The 21,234-nt window shown below is 43.7% G+C and overlaps 1 protein-coding gene across 1 annotated transcript in view; it reads left to right on the top strand.

The window, feature by feature from the left end:
* The window catches only part of LOC133555244 (DNA repair protein complementing XP-C cells-like), a 42,964-nt gene that overhangs the window by 2,980 nt on the left and 18,750 nt on the right, over positions 1-21,234 (top strand). Inside the window, exons 2-8 of the mRNA XM_061904853.1 lie at positions 986-1,252; positions 1,320-1,416; positions 8,019-8,103; positions 8,182-8,339; positions 8,412-8,532; positions 8,618-8,707; positions 16,255-17,064. Coding sequence (XP_061760837.1) covers positions 986-1,252; positions 1,320-1,416; positions 8,019-8,103; positions 8,182-8,339; positions 8,412-8,532; positions 8,618-8,707; positions 16,255-17,064 — 1,628 coding nt within the window. The remainder of the gene's footprint in view (positions 1-985; positions 1,253-1,319; positions 1,417-8,018; positions 8,104-8,181; positions 8,340-8,411; positions 8,533-8,617; positions 8,708-16,254; positions 17,065-21,234) is intronic.

Raw genomic sequence — 21,234 nt, forward strand, 5'->3', positions numbered from 1 at the left:
TAGAGGTGACAGAGCATTCGCCGCTGCTGCTCCCAAGCTCTGTAATGACCTACCTCTGAGTGTTAGACAAGCCTCCTCTCTTCCTGTTTTTAAATCTCTCTTAAAAACATACTTCTATTCCATGGCTTTTAACACTGAGTGATATCCATCCTCCAATGGCGCCCCATTATATACACCTGATGTGAACCTGTTTTTACGTTTTATTTATTTTATTTTATCTATACAAGTACAACCCATTTATCATTTATCTTATTTATCTTTTATCGTGTTATGTTTGTGTTGTGTTGTGTTTGCTCGGTTCACGTTTTTAACCTGCCCATTGTACAGCACTTTGGCTACCCCTGTGGTAAATTTTAAATCCATCCATCCATCCATCCATATTCTTCCGCTTATCCGAGGTCGGGTCGCGGGGGCAACAGCCTAAGCAGGGAAACCCAGACATCCCTCTCCCCAAGCCATTTCGTCTAGCTCTTCCCGGGGGATCCCGAGGCGTTCCCAGGCCAGCCGGGAGACATTTTAAATGTGCTATATAGATAAAGTTGATTTGATTTGATTACTTTTCACAAGTAAGATTTAACATTAACGTACCAATAGTTGTATTTTGTGAAAAGAATATTACCACAGAGTTGAGAAGGAGCAAATAATTGAATTGATTAACTTGGACCCTGTGATTTATCGTGATTTGTTTTGTTTTAAATGCTTTTATTTTATTTGCTTTTTATTGTGTCATTTTATGTGCAGCACTCTGGAAGCAGTTCTGTTGTTAGTAGTGCTATGTAAATAAAGGGGATTGGATGGGATTATTTTGTTATTGTTATAACTAACTTTGATGTCATGATTTAAAAATTTTTTAAGGCAATAAAAAAAATAAAGCGAATGAAGAATACTTTTTCATTGGCACTGTAGAAGTGACCTATTCCAAATGAAACTGTTTATTCCTCGAAACTATTTGGTTAAAATGGTTTCTGCTTGTCTTTGTTCTTAGGCGATGACAACACATTAGTGGAGGAGACCCTCAAAAGGAAGGTCAACCTCAAGCCACGTTCCTCTCGAGACCAAAGAGCTGGGAATGTCCCCTCGAGGAGCGTCATCACTAGCAAACACTTCCAGCCTTCACCAGTTAAGAGCACGCGTCGTGACAACAAGATGAGCTTGGCAGCCTCCTTGGCCACAAAGAAAGACCAGAAAGACGAGGAGGAGGAAGGGGAGGATGAAAGTGAGGAAGAGGAGGATGATTGGGAGGAAGTGGAAGGTAAGTGGAGTTTCGTAAAGAAACAACACTGTGTTTTTTTCTTAAAGCGAACATTTTTGTTTGTTAGAATTATCCGAGCCTCTGGGGCCAACAGAACTTCCAGAACCAGTCCTGCCTTCTGAGTCTGTACTGATAGAAATCGAGACCCCCGAAGTCAGGAAAAAGTGAGTTGTCTTGGATATGTTTGTAGTTGATGTACAGTGAATTTTCCAACTATTTGGATGGGGCATTCACTTCTCCAAACCGTTAAATGTTACTGAAAGCAGGCGATAATTGGCTGGTTAAAATCTCATGTGTAACAACATATACATTTCTTTCCACTTTAATAAGTGTGCATGTGAAAGTGGAAATAAACATGTCCCTCATTTTGACCATATGGTTGGATTATCTAAAAATGCAGCTGCTTGGTTCACAGACTATCTTTCCAGCAGATCACAAGGTGTACAGGTGGCTGGGACAACCTCTTCATTATTGGACATTACCAAAGGAGTTCCACAAGGCTCAGTGCTGGGACCCATTTTATTTTCTATCTACTTAAATGATCTTTGCAATAATCTGTCAAATGCAATGTACCATTTTTATGCAGACGACACCATTATATAGTTAAATGAACACTTAGCGTCTAACAATCTATGTCAAACCTTTCAATCCGGTTTCAGGGCAAATCACTCCACGGAGACAGCCCTCGCAAAAATGACTAATGATCTATTGCTAACGATGGATTCTGATGCGTCATCTATGTTGCTGCTCCTTGGTCTTAGCGCTGCTTTTGATACTGTCGATCATAATGTTTTATTAGAACGTATCAAAACACGAATTGGTATGTCAGACTTAGCTTGGTTTAACTCTTATCTTACTGATAGGATGCAGTGCGTCTCCCATAACAATGTGACCTCGGACTACGTTACGGTAACGTGTGGAGTTCCCCAGGGTTCGGTCCTTGGCCCTGCACTCTTCAGCATCTACATGCTGCCGCTAGGTGACATCATACGCAAATACGGTGTTAGCTTTCACTGTTATGCTGATGACACCCAACTCTACATGCCCTAAAGCTGACCAACACGCCGGACTGTAGTCATCTGGAGGCGTGTCTTAATGAAATTAAACAATGGATATCCGCTAACTTTTTGCAACTCAACGCCAAAAAAACGGAAATGCTGATTATCGGTCCTGCTAGACACCGAACTCTATTTAATAATACAACTCTAACATTTGACAACCAAACAATTAAACAAGGCGACACGGTAAAGAATCTGGGTATTATCTTCGACCCAACTCTCTCCTTTGAGGCACACATTAAAAGCGTTACTAAAACGGCCTTCTTTCATCTCCGTAATATCGCTAAAATTTGCTCCATTCTGTCCACTAAAGACGCCGAGATCATTATCCATGCGTTTGTTACGTCTCGCCTCGGGTCTCCCCATGTCTAGCATTAAAAGATTACAGTTGGTACAAAATGCGGCTGCTAGACTTTTGACAAGAACAAGAAAGTTTGATCACATTACGCCTGTACTGTATATACCTTTATATACATATATACATACATATATACCTGTACTGGCTCACCTGCACTGGCTTCCTGTGCACTTAAGATGTGACTTTAAGGTTTTACTACTTACGTATAAAATACTACACGGTCTAGCTCCAGCCTATCTTGCCGATTGTATTGTACCATATGTCCCGGCAAGAAATCTGCGTTCAAAGGACTCCGGCTTATTAGTGATTCCCAAAGCCCAAAATAAGTCTGCGGGCTATAGAGCGTTTTCATTTCGGGCTCCAGTACTCTGGAATGCCCTCCCGGTAACAGTTCGAGATGCTAACTCAGTAGAAGCATTTAAGTCTCACCTTAAAACTCATTTGTATACTCTAGCCTTTAAATAGACTCCCTTTTTAGACCAGTTGATCTGCCGTTTCTTTTCTTTTTCTTCTATGTCCCACTCTCCCTTGTGGAGGGGGTCCGGTCCGATCCGGTGGCCATGTACTGCTTGCCTGTGTATCGGCTGGGGACATCTCTGCGCTGCTGATCCGCCTCCGCTTGGGATGGTTTCCTGCTGGCTCCACTGTGAACGGGACTCTCGCTGCTGTGTTGGATCCGCTTTGGACTGGACTCTCGCGACTGTGTTGGATCCATTATGGATTGAACTTTCACAGTATCATGTTAGACCCGCTCGACATCCATTGCTTTCCTCCTCTCCAAGGTTCTCATAGTCATCATTGTCACCGACGTCCCACTGGGTGTGAGTTTTCCTTGCCCTTTTGTGGGCCTACTGAGGATGTCGTAGTGGTTTGTGCAGCCCTTTGAGACACTAGTGATTTAGGGCTATATAAGTAAACATTGATTGATTGATTATTTATTGCTGTTCAACCTCCATCACTCAGGCTTTTGAGTTTTTCCAAGCTGCTTTTGATGTCATCCAGGCTCGCTTATTTGATCTTAAATTGGTTTTAAATACAGATAAAAGCAAGGTAATGGTTTTCTCTCATTCAAGGGTGTTACTGGAAAATATTCCAAATATTGTAACATCAAATGGAAACCCTATAGAGCAGGTCTTAAATTACAAGTACTTGGGTTTTACTCTTGATCAGGAGCTTTCATTTAAAGCCCATATTAACAACTTGGTCTCTAAGCTTAGGGTAAAGCTTGGTTTCCTTTTTAGAAATAAAAACTGCTTCTCTCTTAAAGTCAGAAAGAAATTGGTGACAGCGACTATTTTGCCTGTAATTGATTATGGAGACGTGCTTTATTTTAGTGCCTCATCTAAATGCCTCCAGTCCTTGGACACTGTTTTTCACTCAGCACTAAGATTTGTTACTGGCTGTCGTAGTCTCAGCCACCACTGTCAACTGTATATGAAGTCAGACTTATCTTCATTGAGTGCACGCAGAGGGCTTCACGGTGGCAGAGGGGTTAGTGCGTCTGCCTCACAATACGAAGGTCCTGCAGTCCTGGGTTCAAATCCAGGCTTGGGATCTTTCTGTGTGGAGTTTGCATGTTCTCCCCGTGAATGCGTGGGTTCCCTCCGGGTACTCCGGCTTCCTCCCGCCTCCAAAGACATGCACCTGGGGATAGGTTGATTGGCAACACTAAATGGTCCCTAGTGTGTGAATGTGAGTGTGAATGTTGTCTGTCTATCTGTGTTGGCCCTGGGATGAGGTGGCGACTTGTCCAGGGTGTACCCCGCCTTCCGCCCGATTGTAGCTGAGATAGGCGCCAGCGCCCCCCGCGACCCCAAAAAGGGATTAAGCGGTAGAAAATGGATGGATGGAGTGCACGCAGATACACACATTGGCTGACCATCATTTATAAAGCTCTTTTAGGTTTAATACCTCCATACTTGTGTACTTTGTTACAAAGAAAAAACAGCTCTTATGCGTCACGTTCTAACAATTTGTATGTTTTAACTGTTCCCCGTGTACGGACTGAATTTGGCAAAAGAGCTTTTGGCATTGCTGCCCCTACGGCATGGAATGCATTGCAGACGAAACTGAAACTCACTGAACTAATTCCATTTGGAGCCTTCCGTTCTTTCCTGAGGGACAGAGAGCAGGAGACTTTTGCTCAGTGCCTGTGTTTTTAAAAGGTGTAAATCTTTATTGTTTTACAGTTCTCTTTTATGTATTTTAAAATGTATGTCTTAATATTTTACTTTTTTGAAACTGCTCCGTGACATGTGCTGTTGACCTCTTGGCCAGGTCACCCTTGCGAAAGAGATCTTGATCTCAATGGGTTTCTTATCTGGTTAAATAAAAGTTCTACTATGGTCATTTATTAACAAGTACTGATGCATCTCAATGGGTGAGAGTAGTTTTTTCAAGCTAATTTACACCAGTATAAAATGGTTAAGTGCCGATTGATCGGCCATCAATCAGTATCAACCGATTTTCATTTTTAAAAAAAGTGATTGCCTACAGTTGATTGTGATTGCCTACCCTCCTACCCCCCACCCAACCCCGCCCACCTCAACTTCCTCATGCTCTCTCAGGGAGAGCAGGGTTTCCCACACATTCATTTATTTGTGGCGGCCCGCCACGAAAGAATATTTTTTATTTTATTTTTTTCCGGCTTTTGACTCGCTCGACCGTTCATAAAAGCAATGGGACTCTGTCTGTGAATGGAGCTTGTAGTGACATATTATATAAATATGTATATATTATTATGGGCTTCACGGTGGCAGAGGGGTTAGTGCGTCTGCCTCACAATACGAAGTTCCTGCAGTCTTGGGTTCAAATCCAGGCTCGGGATCTTTCTGTGCGGAGTTTGCATGTTCTCCCCGTGAATGCGTGGGTTCCCTCCGGGTACTCTGGCTTCCTCCCACTTCCAAAGACATGCACCTGGGGATAGGTTGATTGGCAACACTAAATTGGCCCTAGTGTGTGAATGTGAGTGTGAGTGTTGTCTGTCTATCTGTGTTGGCCCTGCGATGAGGTGGCGACTTGTCCAGGGTGTACCCCGCCTTCCGCCCGATTGTAGCTGAGATAGGCACCAGCGCCCCCCGCGACCCCGAAAGGGAATAAGCGGTAGAAAATGGATGGATGGATGTATATATTATATGCATATGTATATGTAAATATGTACATAAAGTGTACATATGTATTATATTAATTATATTCCAACGCCGCGTTCTTCTTGGTCATCGCCGCCGCCCGACCACACCACCACAAATTGATGCCTGACCTGTGGGAAACACTGGAGAGCATGTCCCAAATTCCAAGCTGCTGTTTTGAGGCATGTTAAAAAAGATTCATGCACTTTGTGACTTCAATAATAAATATTGCTGTGCCATGTTGGCATTTTTTTCCATTACTTGAGTTGATTTATTTTGGAAAACCTTGTTACATTGTTTAATGCATCTAGCGGGGATTCACAACAAAATTAGGCATAATAATGTGTTAATCCCACGACTGTATGTAGCGGTATCGGTTGATATCGGTATGGGTAATTAAGAATTGAACAATATCGGGTATCAGCAAAAAAGCCATTATCTTACATCTCTCCCGTCCAAAGGCAAAACCCAGTAACCGAGCTGATAGTAATTTTGGAGTTCCTAGGTGATATGCTTTACATTAGTGTATGCGATATTGTAATTTGTTCCGTAAGTAAGCTGTTACGCGCATGGCAGGACCTAGCAACTACCACATAACCGCGTAGATGCAACAGAAAAACCTAGTGTCTCAAGGGACCAATCGAAGCTTCTTTGTCAGTCGCCTTATTGTCTCTAATGAGACATTTGCACAAATGGGGGCCGACGGTCAAGCTGATTATGTGATATTATGGCACGAGGGGATATTTGGAAGATTGGCCCAGGACGTTGCAAGCACCTTCATTAAATGTATTGTTCTTGATTCTTACCCTTGCATACTCTTTTGGGCAGATAACTGTGGAGGTCAAAATAAAAACTGGACGCCCGATGTGCAAATGCAGAATGGGGCCCACCCGAGATTGTGATAAAATATCTGGAGAAAGGGCACACACGTTCATGAGAGCAGATTCAATCCATGGCTCAATGGGCAAGAAAATGAAAGCTCAAGAAAACATCTATACCTTTGATGACTTTGTAGATCTTTGTAAGACAGCATCAAGATAGTTTGGTTTTCCTTTGTTTCCTCAAAATCAGCTAGAAGTGAGTTACTAGGTTTTGCCTTTGGACGGGAGATCTCTACTAGCAACACTTTAGAGTGCATGCAACATAAAGCTAATTAACTACTGCCATCTTGTGAGGAAATTGAAATAAAGTATGAATAAAACTATTTTTAACCGAATATAATTTGAACTACAGTACACCAAGAGGTTGCCTACAGCCAAAGCAATGTTTTTGCCTATTGGAGTTTGAGTTTGAGTTTATTTGGAACATGCAAGCATACAACATGATACATCACAATTTCCAGTTTCTCTTTTCAACATGTTCGAAAAGGAGTAGGAAGAAGCAGAGTTTATTTAATCATACCCCTTTTCTTTACATAACAGTTGCTAAAACTTTTGTTCACTTCCTGTTCTCAATGTATTCACAATGTATACTCCTTAAGTAATAAGTAATCACAATACAAATAAATAAATAATTGGTGAAGTAAGTTTTATTCTATACGATGAGATAAGTAAGGGACGGCGTGGCGCAGTGGGAGAGTGGCCGTGCGCAACCCAAGGGTCCCTGGTTCAAATCCCACCTAGCACCAACCTCGTCACGTCCGTTGTGTCCTGAGCAAGACACTTCACCCTTGCCCCTGATGGGTGCTGGTTGGCGCCTTGCATGGCAGCTCCCTCCATCAGTGTGTGAATGTGTGTGTGAATGGGTAAATGTGGAAGTAGTGTCAAAGCGCTTTGAGTACCTTGAAGGTAGAAAAGCGCTATACAAGTACAACCCATTTATTTATTATAAGTAAGATTTTTTTTAGAATGAATGGGTGAGTAAAATCAGAATGTTTATCATGGTTCTTCATTTTTGTACTTTGTAAACACTTCCAGTTTGAAGAGTTTCTTGAAGTGGATCATATTAGTACATTGTTTGATTGCATTGCTTAATCCATCCCATAATTTAATTCCACATACTGATATACTGAAGGTCTTAAGTGTTGTACGTGCATACAAATGTTTTAAATTGCATTTTTCTCTAAGATTATACTTCTCTTCTTTTGTTGAGAAGTATCAGTGTTTTTTTTACACAGAGGTGTTACCTGGAGCCATAAGTTGTACTATTTTTTGTTGTTTTAATGACCATGTTGACGGCAGTCATTTTGACAAAGTAGTAAAGTTTCCGCTCTTGATTTGCAGGCAGAAAAAAAAGGCCGAATTGGAGATGTACCTGAAGCGAATGATGAACCGCTACAAGAAGGACCTGCTGATAGACACACATAAGGTGAACACACACAAACACACACACACAGACCTCCATCTGTGAGGTTTATTGGTCAATGATGTTGAGATGCTGTCCCAGGTGCACCTCATGTGTCTGCTAGCCAGCGGAATGTTCCGCAACCGTCTGTGCTGCGAACCCGACCTGCTGGCCATCACCCTCTCGCTGCTGCCTGCTCGCATCACGGCTGTCACCAGAGAACGCGTGGACCAAAACTACATCGGTGGCCTCCTCAAATGGTGTGTACTCAGCGGAAATAAACGTAAACGGCGCTCACAAGACGCAGAGTAAGTTCATGTCTTTTCTCACAGGTTCCGAGCCACTTTCACGCTCAACCCCGGTCTTTCCTTCGAGGGGGATTCAAACCCTCGCTCTCTGCTGGAGAGACGCCTGGCCAGCCTGTCGGCAAAGAACCACCAGGAGATGACGCATGTTGGTACTACTAGTATTTCACCTCCACCCGTGCCATGGAATCAATACAAGAAATATTTAATGGCTTTTTTTATGTTGCCTGCAGCTCTTCTTGTTGGTCCTCAGGTGTCTGCGAGTTTTATGTCGCTTGGTGCTTTCTCTGCAGCCCATTCCTCTCAAAGCTGCTGCAGCCAAGGTACCATCAGCGTTAAGATACACATTAGAGATGCGCGGATAGGCAATTATATCATCCGCATCCGCATCACCAAAGTCGTCATCCACCCGCTGTCCACCCGAACCAAAATTTTATCAGAAATACATCAGAGGTTGTCCGCCTTTACCACTCACAGAGCTATTTAAACCTGTTTCACAGAGTAACGATGACAATTGGAGCCGCAAACGTTCCCGCGACTCTCCAATAACGCTCATCCTGATTACAAGAATATGGACGTGCTGTGAAGCCATTGCTTTTTTTGTGGGTTCTTCCGAGGATGTTGTAGTCGTAATGATATGTGCAGTCCTTTGAGACATTTGTGATTTGGGGCTATATAAATAAACATTGATTGATTGATTGACACCTTCGACAACATGTCCAAACCGATTGTTGGTCCGGCAACATGTTGTGTGCAGCTTCCGCAGTTAAACGTTCAAGATTGAAAGGCATACTGGGTGATACAGAGTACACTGATGGTTGTGATATAAACAACTTTAACACTTACTAATATGCGCCACGCTGTGAAGCCACACCCAACAAGATTGACAAACACATTTCGGAAGAACATCCTCACAGTAACACAACACAAAAAAAAAAAAAAAGAAGGGAAAAAAACATGTAAGTCGCACTGGAGTTGAGTGACATTTTTGGGGGAAAAATATTTGATAAAACCCAACACCAAGAATAGACATTTGAAAGGCAATTTAAGATAAATAAAGAATAGTGAACAACAGGCTGAATAAGTGTACGTTATATGAGGCATAAATAACCAACTGAGAAGGTGCCTGGTATGTTAACCTAACATATTATGGTAAGAGTCATTCAAATAACTATAACATATAGAACATGCTATACGTTTACCAAACAATCTGTCACTGTGTTGTTCTATTGTTCATTTACTGGTAAGTTTCACTTATTTATCTATCTATTTATCATTTAGAATTATTTGTTTTTATATTTATGTATTAATGCATGCATCTATTTTAATATTTATTTTTCATTCAGTTTTATAATCTTTCATCACCATACAAGCCATCTATTGTTACATATTTTATATTGTTTCCTCCCTATTAGAAAATGTTAACATTTAAACACAGGAAGTGAACAAACAACCAGTAATTGCTGAGACGTGAAGTAGAGGATTAAATAAGCTCGCTATTGCTTTTCAGACATGTTGATTTGTGTAAACTCATGTCCAAAACAAATAAAACCATGACCTTATTTGTAAAAAAAAAAAAAAAAAAAACACAACACAAACGCAACACAACAAATACCCATAATCCTTTGTATCCATGACGAATCCTGAATATATTTTACACCCCCGCACCCCCAACCCCGCCCACCTTACTGACGCACGGTGGGGTTTGCTGCTAGCGGGGTGTATAAAATAGTCAGGATGTGTCATGAATACAAAGGATTATGGGTATTTGTTGTGTTGCGTTTATGTTGTGTTACTGGGAGGATGTTCTCCCGAAGTGTGTTTGTCGTTGTTACTAAGAGTGTTAAAATTGTTTATATCACAACCATTAGTGTACTCTGTGTCACCCAGTATGCCTTGCAGTCGTGTGCGTGTTTCAGCGGAAGTCACACACAACATGATGTTGGACTGACAAGCAGATCGTACATGTTGTAGAAGGCGACAAAGCCAATGGCTTCATAGCACACACTAATACTTATTATCTGGGTGACTACCAGCAGTCATTCAGGAGAATAATAGCGTCTCTTATTGTCTGCTTTGAGAATGATAGCGTCTCTTATTGTCTTTTTCACTTTGTGACACGGGTCTTAAATGGCAGTTTGGATGGCAAAGGATACCGATCACAGAACCATGCATATCAAATATTTCCGGATGGTTCAACCGCCACCCGCCCGAATCTAATTAAAATCTATTTTTTCGTCATGTCAACCGCCCGACCCGCGGTTTATCCGCGGACTCCGCGGATGAGACCGCAAACCGCGCATCTCTAATACACATGCAAAACTTTAGGCTCCAAGGTTCACAAAAATGTTACAAAACAGTTTGAATCTTTTAGTCAGGAAACACACATACAACATTTGGAGATACGGTACAAAAATAATATATATTAGTAAACAACATTTATAATGTTACAAATTATTGTAATTCATTGTGCTGTCTAATTATTTTTTTAATTAGATTCATCACACTTTTGACTTTGGACTGATTGATTTAAACTTTTATTTGTTGATTGCACAATACAGTACATATTCCGTAGACTAAATGGTAACACCCAAATAAGTTGTTCAACTTGTTTAAGTCGGGGTCCATCCATCCATCCATCCATCCATCTTCTTCCTCTTATTCGAGGTCGGGTCGCGGGGGCAACAGCCTAAGCAGGGAAACCCAGACTTCCCTTTCCCCAGCCACTTCGTCTAGCTCTTCCCGGGGGATCCCGAGGCGTTCCCAGGCCAGCCGGGAGACATAGTCTTCCCAACTTGTCCAGGGTCTTCCCCGTGGCCTGCCCTAAACACCTCCCTAGGGAGGCGTTCGGGTGGCATCCTGACCAGAGGCCCGAACCACCTCATCTGGCTCCTCTCCATGTGGAGGAGCAGCGGCTTTACTTTGAGTTCCTCCCGGATGGCAGAGCTTCTCACCCTATCTCTAAGGGAGAGACCCGCCACACGGCGGAGGAAACTCATTTCGGCCGCTTGTACCCGTGATCTTATCCTTTCGGTCATAACCCAAAGCTCATGACCATAGGTGAGGATGGGAACGTAGATCGACCTGTAAATTGAGAGCTTTGCCTTCCGGCTCAGCTCCTTCTTCACCACAACGGATCGGTACAACGTCCGCATTACTGAAGACTAAAAGTCGGGGTCCACGTTAATCAATTTATGGGGCAAATATATACTATCAGCATAATACAGTCATCACACAAGTTAATCATCATAGTATATACATTGAATTGATTACAATCGGTGGGGTGGGATGTGGAGGGTATTGGGGCAGGGGGGTTGGGTTGGGTTGATATCAGCACTTCAGTCATCAACAATTATATCATCTGAGAAATGGACATCTTAACAGTGTAGGTCTGACTTGGTAGGATATGTACAGCCAGCAGTGAACATAGTGAGTTCAGAAAGCATAAGAACAAGTATATACATTTGATTATTCACAATCTGGGGAGGTGGGATGTGGTGGGGGGAGGGTGTTAGTCTAGGGTTGTAGTTGCCTGGAGGTGTTCTTTTAGTGCGGTTTTGAAAAGGGATAGAGGTGCCCTTTTTTTTACACCGTTTGGGAGTGCATTCCTTATTGATGTGGCATAGGAGGAGAATGAGTTAAGACCTTTGTTAGATCGGAATCTGGGTTTAACGTGGTTTGTGGAGCTCCCCCTGGTGTTGTGGTTATGGCGGTCATTTACGTTAAGGAAGTAGTTTGACATGTACTTCGGTATCAGGGAGGTGTAGCGGATTTTATAGACTAGGCTCAGTGCAAGTTGTTTTACTCTGTCCTCCACCCTGAGCCAGCCCACTTTGGAGAAGTGAATAGGAGTGTGGTGTGATCTGGGGTGGAGGTATAGAAGTTACCTGACTAGCTTGTTCTGGCATGTTTGGAATCTAGATATGAGATTGTTGGAGGTGCTTGCGTAATCGAAAAAGGGTTAAATGAGAGTTCCCGCTAGAATCTTCAAGGTGCTTTTGTTGACCAGAGAGGACATTCTGTAGAGAAATCTTGTTTGTTGGTTGACGTTTTTGATTACCTTGATTGTCATTTTATCACAGGAAAGATAGCCTCTAGAATGGAACCTAGCTAGGTGACCTCATCTTTCCTGGTGATAACAATGTATTAGTAAAGGGTTGAAGTTGCCTGGAGGTGTTGTTTTAGAGCAGTTTTGAAGGAATATAGAAATGCAGTTACTTTTACACCTGTTGGGAGTGCATTCCACATTGATGTGGCATAGAAAGAGAATGAGTTAAGACCTTTGTTAGATCGGAATCTGGGTTTAACGTGGTTTGTGGAGCTCCCCCTGCTGTTTTGGTTATGGCGGTCATTTACGTTAAGGAAGTAGTTTGACATGTACTTCGGTATCAGGGAGGTGTAGCGGATTTTATAGACTAGGCTCAGTGCAAGTTGTTTTACTCTGTCCTCCACCCTGAGCCAGCCCACTTTGGAGAAGTGGGTTGGAGTGAGGTGTGAGCCGGGGTGGAGGTCTAAAAGTAACCGGACTAGCTTGTTCTGGGATGTTTGGAGTCTAGATTCAAGGGTTTTGGAGGTGCTGGGGTACCAGGAGGTGCAAGCGTAATCGAAAAAGGGTTGAATGAGAGTTCCCGCTAGAATCTTCAAGGTGCTTTTGTTGACCAGAGAGGAGATTCTGTAGAGGAATCTCGTTCTTTGGTTGACCTTTTTGATTACCTTGGTGGCCATTTTATCACAGGAAAGATTAGCCTCTAGAATGGAACCTAGGTAGGTGATCTCATCTTTCCTGGTGATAACAATGTCACCCACTTTAATAGTGAAGTCACTGACTTTCTTAAGGTTGATTTGTGAACCAAATGGGAGGGATTCCGTTTTACCTAAGTGTATGGATAGCTTATTGTCAGCGAGCCAGGTGCAAATTCTACAGAGTTAGGCACTGAGGATTTTTTCCACCTGTGATACCAGCAGGGCCGAGTCATCCGCAAACAAGAACAATTCACAGTCGCATGCTGATGGCATGTCGTTTGCATATATTAGGAACAGTAAAGGTCCTAGTATACTGCCTTGGGGGACTCCACAGCTTACTGGGAGAGGGGGGACACGGTGCCATTCATCTCTACCACCTGTTTCCTCCCCTCCATGTAAGATTGCATCCAGCTCGATGAGGTTTTATCATGATTAATCATTATTAATCACAGGTTATTACTCGGGGATCTTTTTGCTCTCTTTTGTAGTCAATCTATTTTTAGAATGTGCTGGGTCGTTAAAAATTAGCTGTCATTTTGAACACTCCTGTTTCATAGAGTAAATATATACTGGATGTAATGAGGGTGCATGGGAGTTTGCCCAACCAGTCTACATGTGCTTTGTGGACTTGGAGAAGGCATTGGACCGTGTCCCTCGGGAAGTCCTGTGGGGAGTGCTCAGAGAGTATGGGGTATCGGACTGTCTTATTTGGCGGTCCGCTCCCTGTATGATCAGTGTCAGAGTTTGGTCCGCATTGCTGGCAGTAAGTCGAACACGTTTCCAGTGAGGGTTGGACTCCGCCAAGGCTGTCCTTTGTCACCCATTCTGTTCATAACTTTTGTGGACAGAATTTCTAGGCGCAGTCAAGGCGTTGAGGGGTTCCGGTTTGGTGGCTGCAGGATTAGGTCTCTGCTTTTTGCAGATGATGTGGTCCTGATGGCTTCATCTGGCCGGGATCTTCAGCTCTTACTGGATCGGTTCGCAGCCGAGTGTGAAGCGACCGGAATGAGAATCAGCACCTCTAAGTCCGAGTCCATGGTTCTCGCCCGGAAAAGGGTGGAGTGCCATCTCCGGGTTGGGGAGGAGACCCTGCCCCAAGTGGAGGAGTTCAAGTACCTCGGAGTCTTGTTCACAAGTGGGGGAAGAGTGGATTGTGAGATCGACAGGCGGATCGGTGCGGCGTCTTCAGTAATGCGGACGTTGTACCGATCCGTTGTGGTGAAGAAGGAGCTGAGCCGGAAGGCAAAGCTCTCAATTTACCGGTCGATCTACGTTCCCATCCTCACCTATGGTCATGAGCTTTGGGTCATGACCGAAAGGATAAGATCACGGGTACAAGTGGCCGAAATGAGTTTCCTCCGCCGTGTGGCGGGTCTCTCCCTTAGAGATAGGGTGAGAAGCTCTGCCATCCGGGAGGAACTCAAAGTAAAGCCGCTGCTCCTCCACATCGAGAGGAGCCAGATGAGGTGGCTCGGGCCTCTGGTCAGGATGCCACCCGAACGCCTCCCTAGGGAGGTGTTTCGGGCACGTCCAACCGGTAGGAGGCCATGGGGAAGACCCAGGACACGTTGGGAACACTATGTCTCCCGGCTGGCCTGGGAACGCCTCGGGATCCACCAGGAAGAGCTAGATGAAGTGGCTGGGGAGAGGGAAGTCTGGGTTTCCCTGCTTAGGCTGCTGCCCCCGCGACCCGACCTTGGATAAGCGGAAGATGATGGATGGATGGATGGATATATATATATATATATATATATATATATATATATATATATATATATATATATATATATATATATATATATATATATTTTTTTATATATAGAAAATAAATATTGCCAGTCACAATTAACTTGTGCTCAGCTGGGAAAAGAAGTATATATATACTTTTTTGGTCATCCATTTACCCAATATTATGAACTGTTTCAGGTGTATTCAAATATGCTAATATTAAAAATGTAACTTAATAGAATGTGGGTATATAAAAGGCATTCGGTGCTATCAGACCGTGTGGGAGCGGAAATTAACGTCACACACCACCCGGAGCACCTGTCAGCAAAGCGTTTTTGCTACGGAGCCACTGCATGGAACGAATCCTTGTTTTTGACCGTTTTTGTGGACCTACCATTGGCCTGCGGAGAACTGGGACGAACAGAGACTCTTGCCAGGAGGACTTTAAGTTAGATGCGCGGTACCGTGAGCACGCTGCGCCTGTCACGTAGGTGACTTTAAGGAAATTTATGAACTGTATAAACTTTGGGGAGGTGAACGGCACTTTGGGCTGTGGGATTGAGTGTGTTGTGCAGGTGTTTGAGTTGTATTGGCGGGTTATATGGATGTGAGGGGGGAGATGTTTGTTATGCGGGATCAATTTGTGGCATATTAAATATAAGCCTGATCGTGTTGTGGCTATTAGTTATATATGTCTTGTGTTTATTTACTGTTTTAGTCGTTGCCAGCTGAAAATCAGGTCCCACCCGTGACTCCTTAGTTTGCGCAGTGGCAGCAACACCCGGAGAATTTTGGTGCGTTTGTTACACTGACATACAATACAGTACAGTTTTTGTTTATGTATTTTGTAGGGCTGTCACAATTAATGCGTTAACCCATGTGATTAGTCACAAAAATATACTACCTTAATCATGAACACACTTAGATTAAGCACGCAATTTGTTTTGCCCGTACAAGCTTTTTTACCTTAACCGCTTTACTGTCATTGTTCCGATTAATGCATACGTCCGTACAAAAAAGAGTGGGGAGACTCCGACTGATGTGCTCGCTGGCAAATTTCACTCCAAAATACAGCCTGAAAGAACTGTTACTAAGGTTTGTGCAAATAAATGACATGCATTCAAGTAAAACATTTACAAATGTTCCTGGATGACATTATAAAAATAATATTAGCATTTTTGTACAAATATTGGGGTCTTTTTCGAAGCAAATTGTAAGTATGCAAACGACTCAATAATGATTAAGCCACATTCTAAAATGTGATTAAAAAGATTAATCATTTGACAGACCTAGTCTTTTGTATTTATGATAGCTCCGTTGGATCCAAAACAAGCTTCTGCACCGTATCTGTGTGGTCACTTTGTAGCTGAAGTGTCCACTATCTGTGTCTCACATGCAGGCTAAAGGGACAGCAGCGACGTCTGATTGTTCCGAAAAAGCCCCGCAGAGCCAGGGAGCGTCTAAGAGCAGCTCGGCTGAGGTGAAAATCTCTCCAGGCAGTAAAAGAGTGGCTGGAGGAGGAAAGAGTGCTGGAGGCAGAGGAGGGAAAAAGGCAAAGAGGAAAGAATTCAAGGAGGAAGAGGAGGAGAAGGAGAAGAAAGTTAGAGTGTCACAGGGCGGGCAGAGACCGAAGAACTCCAAGCGGCGCAGCATCGCCTCAAAGGTCAGCTACAAGGAAGAGAGCCCCAGTGAGGACGAGGAGGAGCTGAGTGATGAGGAGTTTGCAGCGTACAGTGAGGAGGAGAGTGAAGATTCAGAGGGCGTGGAGAACTCAAAAGAGAGGAGCAGCAGCAACAAGACCAACACAACCCAGAAGAGAAGAAGCGGTGGAACGAAAGTGGAGGTGAAAGATGAGGAAGAAGAAAGCGAAGGAGTGACAAAAACAAAGCAACGGAGCACGAAAAAGTACGCCGGCCCCGGAAATGACGAGTGGCTGGAGGTTTTCCTGGACAAAACCTCCTCCTGGATGTGCGTAGACGTGGAGCACGGAGTAGGCGCGCCTCACCTCTGCTCCCAGAATGCCACGCGGCCAATCACCTACGTGGTGTGCGTGGACGGGGACGGCTTCGTGAAGGACCTGGGACGCAAGTACGACCCCACCTGGATGACGACGACGAGGAAGAGGCGGGTGGAGGAGGAGTGGTGGGAGGAGACTCTGCAGCCCTTCTCAAGGCCTGAAGATGAGCGGGACAAAAAAGAGGAGAAGGAGGTGAAAAACACTGCATCATCACATTTGCAAGGCTCGAATTTAACCGCGGCAACAGTGTTAATTTTCCGCCACCCCCCTTGTGACTTGCTGTAATGCCCTAAAAAATTTACCAACATCGACGGCAGCAACATGCCTTGACCGCCCTTGACTTTTTACTCGTTAATGGACGAGGGATGTAATGGTAACCGGTATAAAATTCCCGACTATTAGTAATAGCATCTCATTTTTTCATTCCTGAAAAAACGTCATTTATCAATGCATTCAGGCAACACAAAAGTCAGGCGCATGCACACTAGCGTCATTTGGTAAGTGCGTCTCTCCAATATTGTCCACACTTGTCTCCATCTAAACACAGCAGTGCGCTTTTAACTGCACGCCGTAAAGCATGGGTGTCAAACTCTGGCCCGCCGTGTAATTTTATTTGGCCCTTGAGGCAATATCAATTTAACATTAGAGCTGGCCCGCCGGTATCATACAGCGACGGTGCCGCTGTAACACTGCATTCACCGCTAATACTCATACTTGCCAACCCTCCCAATTTTCCCGGGAGACTCCCAAAGTTCAGTGCCCCTCCCGAAAATCAACCATTCTCCCGAATTTCTACCAAATTCCACCCGGACAACAATATTGGGAGCGTGCCTATAAGGCACTGCCTTTAGCGTTCCCTACAACCTGTCATCACGTCTGCTTTTCCTCCATACAAACAGCGTGCCGAACCCAGTCACATTAATATTTGCGGCTTTTACACACACACAAGTGAATGCAAAGCATACTTGGTCAACAGCCATACAGGTCACTCTGATGGTGGCCGTATAAAAACAACTTTAACACTGTTACAAATATGCGCCACACTATGCACCCACACCAAACAAGAATGACAAACATATTTCGGGAGAACAAATTGTATTTAATATACCATTGATGATTTTTCGTTTGGGGCTTCACGGTGGAAGAGGGGTTAGTGCGTCTGCCTCACAATACGAAGGTCCTGCAGTCCTGAGTTCAAATCCAGGCTCGGGATCTTTCTGTGTGGAGTTTGCATGTTCTCCCCGTGAATGCGTGGGTTCCCTCCGGGTACTCCGGCTTCCTCCCACTTCCAAAGACATGCACCTGGGGATAGGTTGATTGGCAACACTAAATGGTCCCTAGTGTGTGAATGTTGTCTGTCTATCTGTGTTGGCCCTGCGGTGAGGTGGCGACTTGTCCAGGGTGTACCCCGCCTTCCGCCCGATTGTAGCTGAGATAGGCGCCAGCGCCCCCCCGCGACCCCAAAAGGGAATAAGCGGTAGAAAATGGATGGATGGATGGATTTTTCGTTTGTTTTTTGAAAGTTGATTTTGCACTATTAAGTTATGTGTTATAGCAAATTAGTGCAGCAAACTGAGCAGTAATGAACTTTTTATCCATGCACATTCTCTTGCTTCTTCAAGGCTTCAGTGTTTGATTCATTCATTATTATTATTTTATTTTCAAATTTATTATTAACCTGTGGAAAAAAATATTTTGATGTTTACCTCAGAACGCTGCAAATAGAAAAGAGGCATTCCATTTTTATTAAAATTGTATTTGATATGCCATTGATATTTTTTTATTATTATTATTTGAAACTGGATTTTGCATGTCACGATAAAATTATATAAAAGCCTTGCTTGCTCAATATTCAATGCAAAACTCATTTGCGTCCCTATTAAAGGTTAATTTGTTCAACCTTGGCCCGCGGCTTTGTTCAGTTTTAAATTTTGGCCCACTCTGTATTTGAGTTTGACACCCCTGCCGTAAAGCAAGGGAAAAATACCTTACCCTCTGAAGGCCTTAGTTGCCACATGCGTGGACAGCAACTTTTAGCTCAAATTTTCCAAAATTGTGTACACTACTGAATTGGGGTCTTATGCTGACATTTGGACACTTATACTGCTTTTTAGTGGTGTCAAAAGAGCATAACATACAATGGAATTTGGAGAAAAAAAAGTGTAAAAATAAAAATTTGCATGTCACTACACATGAAGTTTGTTACTTATGGACTAATCATGGCGGACAGGCGCATGCGCACTAGCGTCGTTTGGCTTGATAATCACGGCGGACTGATTTTGGAAATTGGAGCTAAAATGTGCTGTCCACACATGTGGCAACTAAGGCCTTTAGAGGTTAACTTAATTTTCCCTTGCTTTCCGGCGTGCAGTTAAAAGCGCACTGCTGTGTTTAGATGGAGACAGGTGTGGACAATATTGGAGAAAAACGCACTTGTCGTCCCACTAAAACAGGGGTAGGGAACCTATGGCTCTCGAGCCAGATGTGGCTCCTTTGATGACTGCATCTGGCTCTCAGATAAATCTTAGCTGACGTTGCTTAACACGATAAGTAATTATTAATTCCCCTGGGAATCACAGTGTTAAAAATAACGTTCAAAATATAAAACATTCTCAAGCATTTTAATCCATCCATCCGTTTCTATTGCACCTGTTCAAGAAGTTGCATTAATGGTCAAAAGTATTTTATCAATCAATCAATCAATGTTTACTTATATAGCCCTAAATCACTAGTGTCTCAAAGGGCTGCACAAACCACTACGACATCCTCGGTAGGCCCACATAAGGGCAAGGAAAACTCACACCCAGTGGGACGTCGGTGACAATGATGACTATGAGAACCTTGGAGAGGAGGAAAGCAATGGATGTCGAGCGGGTCTAACATGATACTGTGAAAGTTCGATCCATAATGGATCCAACACAGTCGCGAGAGTCCAGTCCAAAGCGGATCCAACACAGCAGCGAGAGTCCCGTTCACAGCGGAGCCAGCAGGAAACCATCCCAAGCGGAGGCGGATCAGCAGCGCAGAGATGTCCCCAGCCGATACACAGGCAAGAAGTACATGGCCACCGGATCGGAACGGACCCCCTCCACAAGGGAGAGTGGGACATAGGAGAAAAAGAAAAGAAACGGCAGATCAACTGGTCTAAAAAGGGAGTATATTTAAAGGCTAGAGTATACAAATGAGTTTTAAGGTGAGACTTAAATGCTTCTACTGAGGTGGCATCTCGAACTGTTACCGGGAGGGCATTCCAGAGTACTGGAACCCGAACGGAAAACGCTCTATAGCCCGCAGACTTTTTTTGGGCTTTGGGACCAGAAGTCTCGCATCTTCCATTTAAATCCGGCTTCAGGATGGAGGGAAGTGGTGTTCTGTGGGTATTAGCCTTCTGCTTTGTTTTTAGCCCCGCTCGACATCCGCGTTTCCGATCACACCGCTGGCGTCTGCTCCGTAGACGGCCCCCGCTGCTACTATACTCCTCTGCTTCACAGGCCGCTGGATGTAGCCGCCGACGTATTCCCGTGCTAGTTAGCACGTCTAGCACGCACGCGTCTATCAGTCCAAAACGGCCCGATATGTCCACATCCAGAAGTGTCTGGCGGTCGTACGTGATCATGGAGTGACCACGATGTGAGCCAGCCATAAAGTTTGTATTTTATTTTATTTATTGTTGGTTACCTTCAGAATAACAATGTTATTAAAAAGAATAAGAGATGCACACATTTAGTTGTTGTAATCAGGGAAAGTCCAAATAAAAGAGGAGGCCTATAATTCTCTTGTCAGAGCGTTGGACGACACTGTACAAGAGTGCAGGTCTACACGTTTCTCCTCATTGAGCTAAATTGAATCCTGTCTCTGTTCAATTCCTTGCTTCTTGTCTGTTTAATAGATGTCAGCAGTGTTTGAAGCTGACAGTTGTATTCAGTGTTAAAAATATTATATGGCTCTCACGGAAATACATTTTAAAATATTTGGCTTTCATGGCTCTCTCAGCCAAAAAGGTTCCTGACCCCTGCACTAAAAGTATGCAGCGTAGGAGAAAACTATTTCATGTTGCTTTCATTTTCTTAATATAGCGTCCATCAGCTGCTGTGAGTGAGAGTTAATGACCTGAGGAAACATGCAGCAGGCGATGTGTCGTGAACTTGTTTATAAAGTCTTAAGTTTGCTTACTGGGATGATCACTCGTCCTTTAACTGCAAACTGTATCAGTGTTCATATAACATCAATACTAGTTCAAATGTTTTCTCATCTCATCGAATTGAACGCCGGATGTATTCGATGTGAGAGGTGTCACTCTTCTTTATTTTTGTTGGCCAAACTGTTGCACTGAACTACAAGGAGGTGATGTTGGAGAATGAC

The sequence above is a fragment of the Nerophis ophidion genome, linkage group LG06 (assembly GCF_033978795.1).
Source record: "Nerophis ophidion isolate RoL-2023_Sa linkage group LG06, RoL_Noph_v1.0, whole genome shotgun sequence".
NCBI classification, from domain to species: domain Eukaryota; kingdom Metazoa; phylum Chordata; class Actinopteri; order Syngnathiformes; family Syngnathidae; genus Nerophis; species Nerophis ophidion.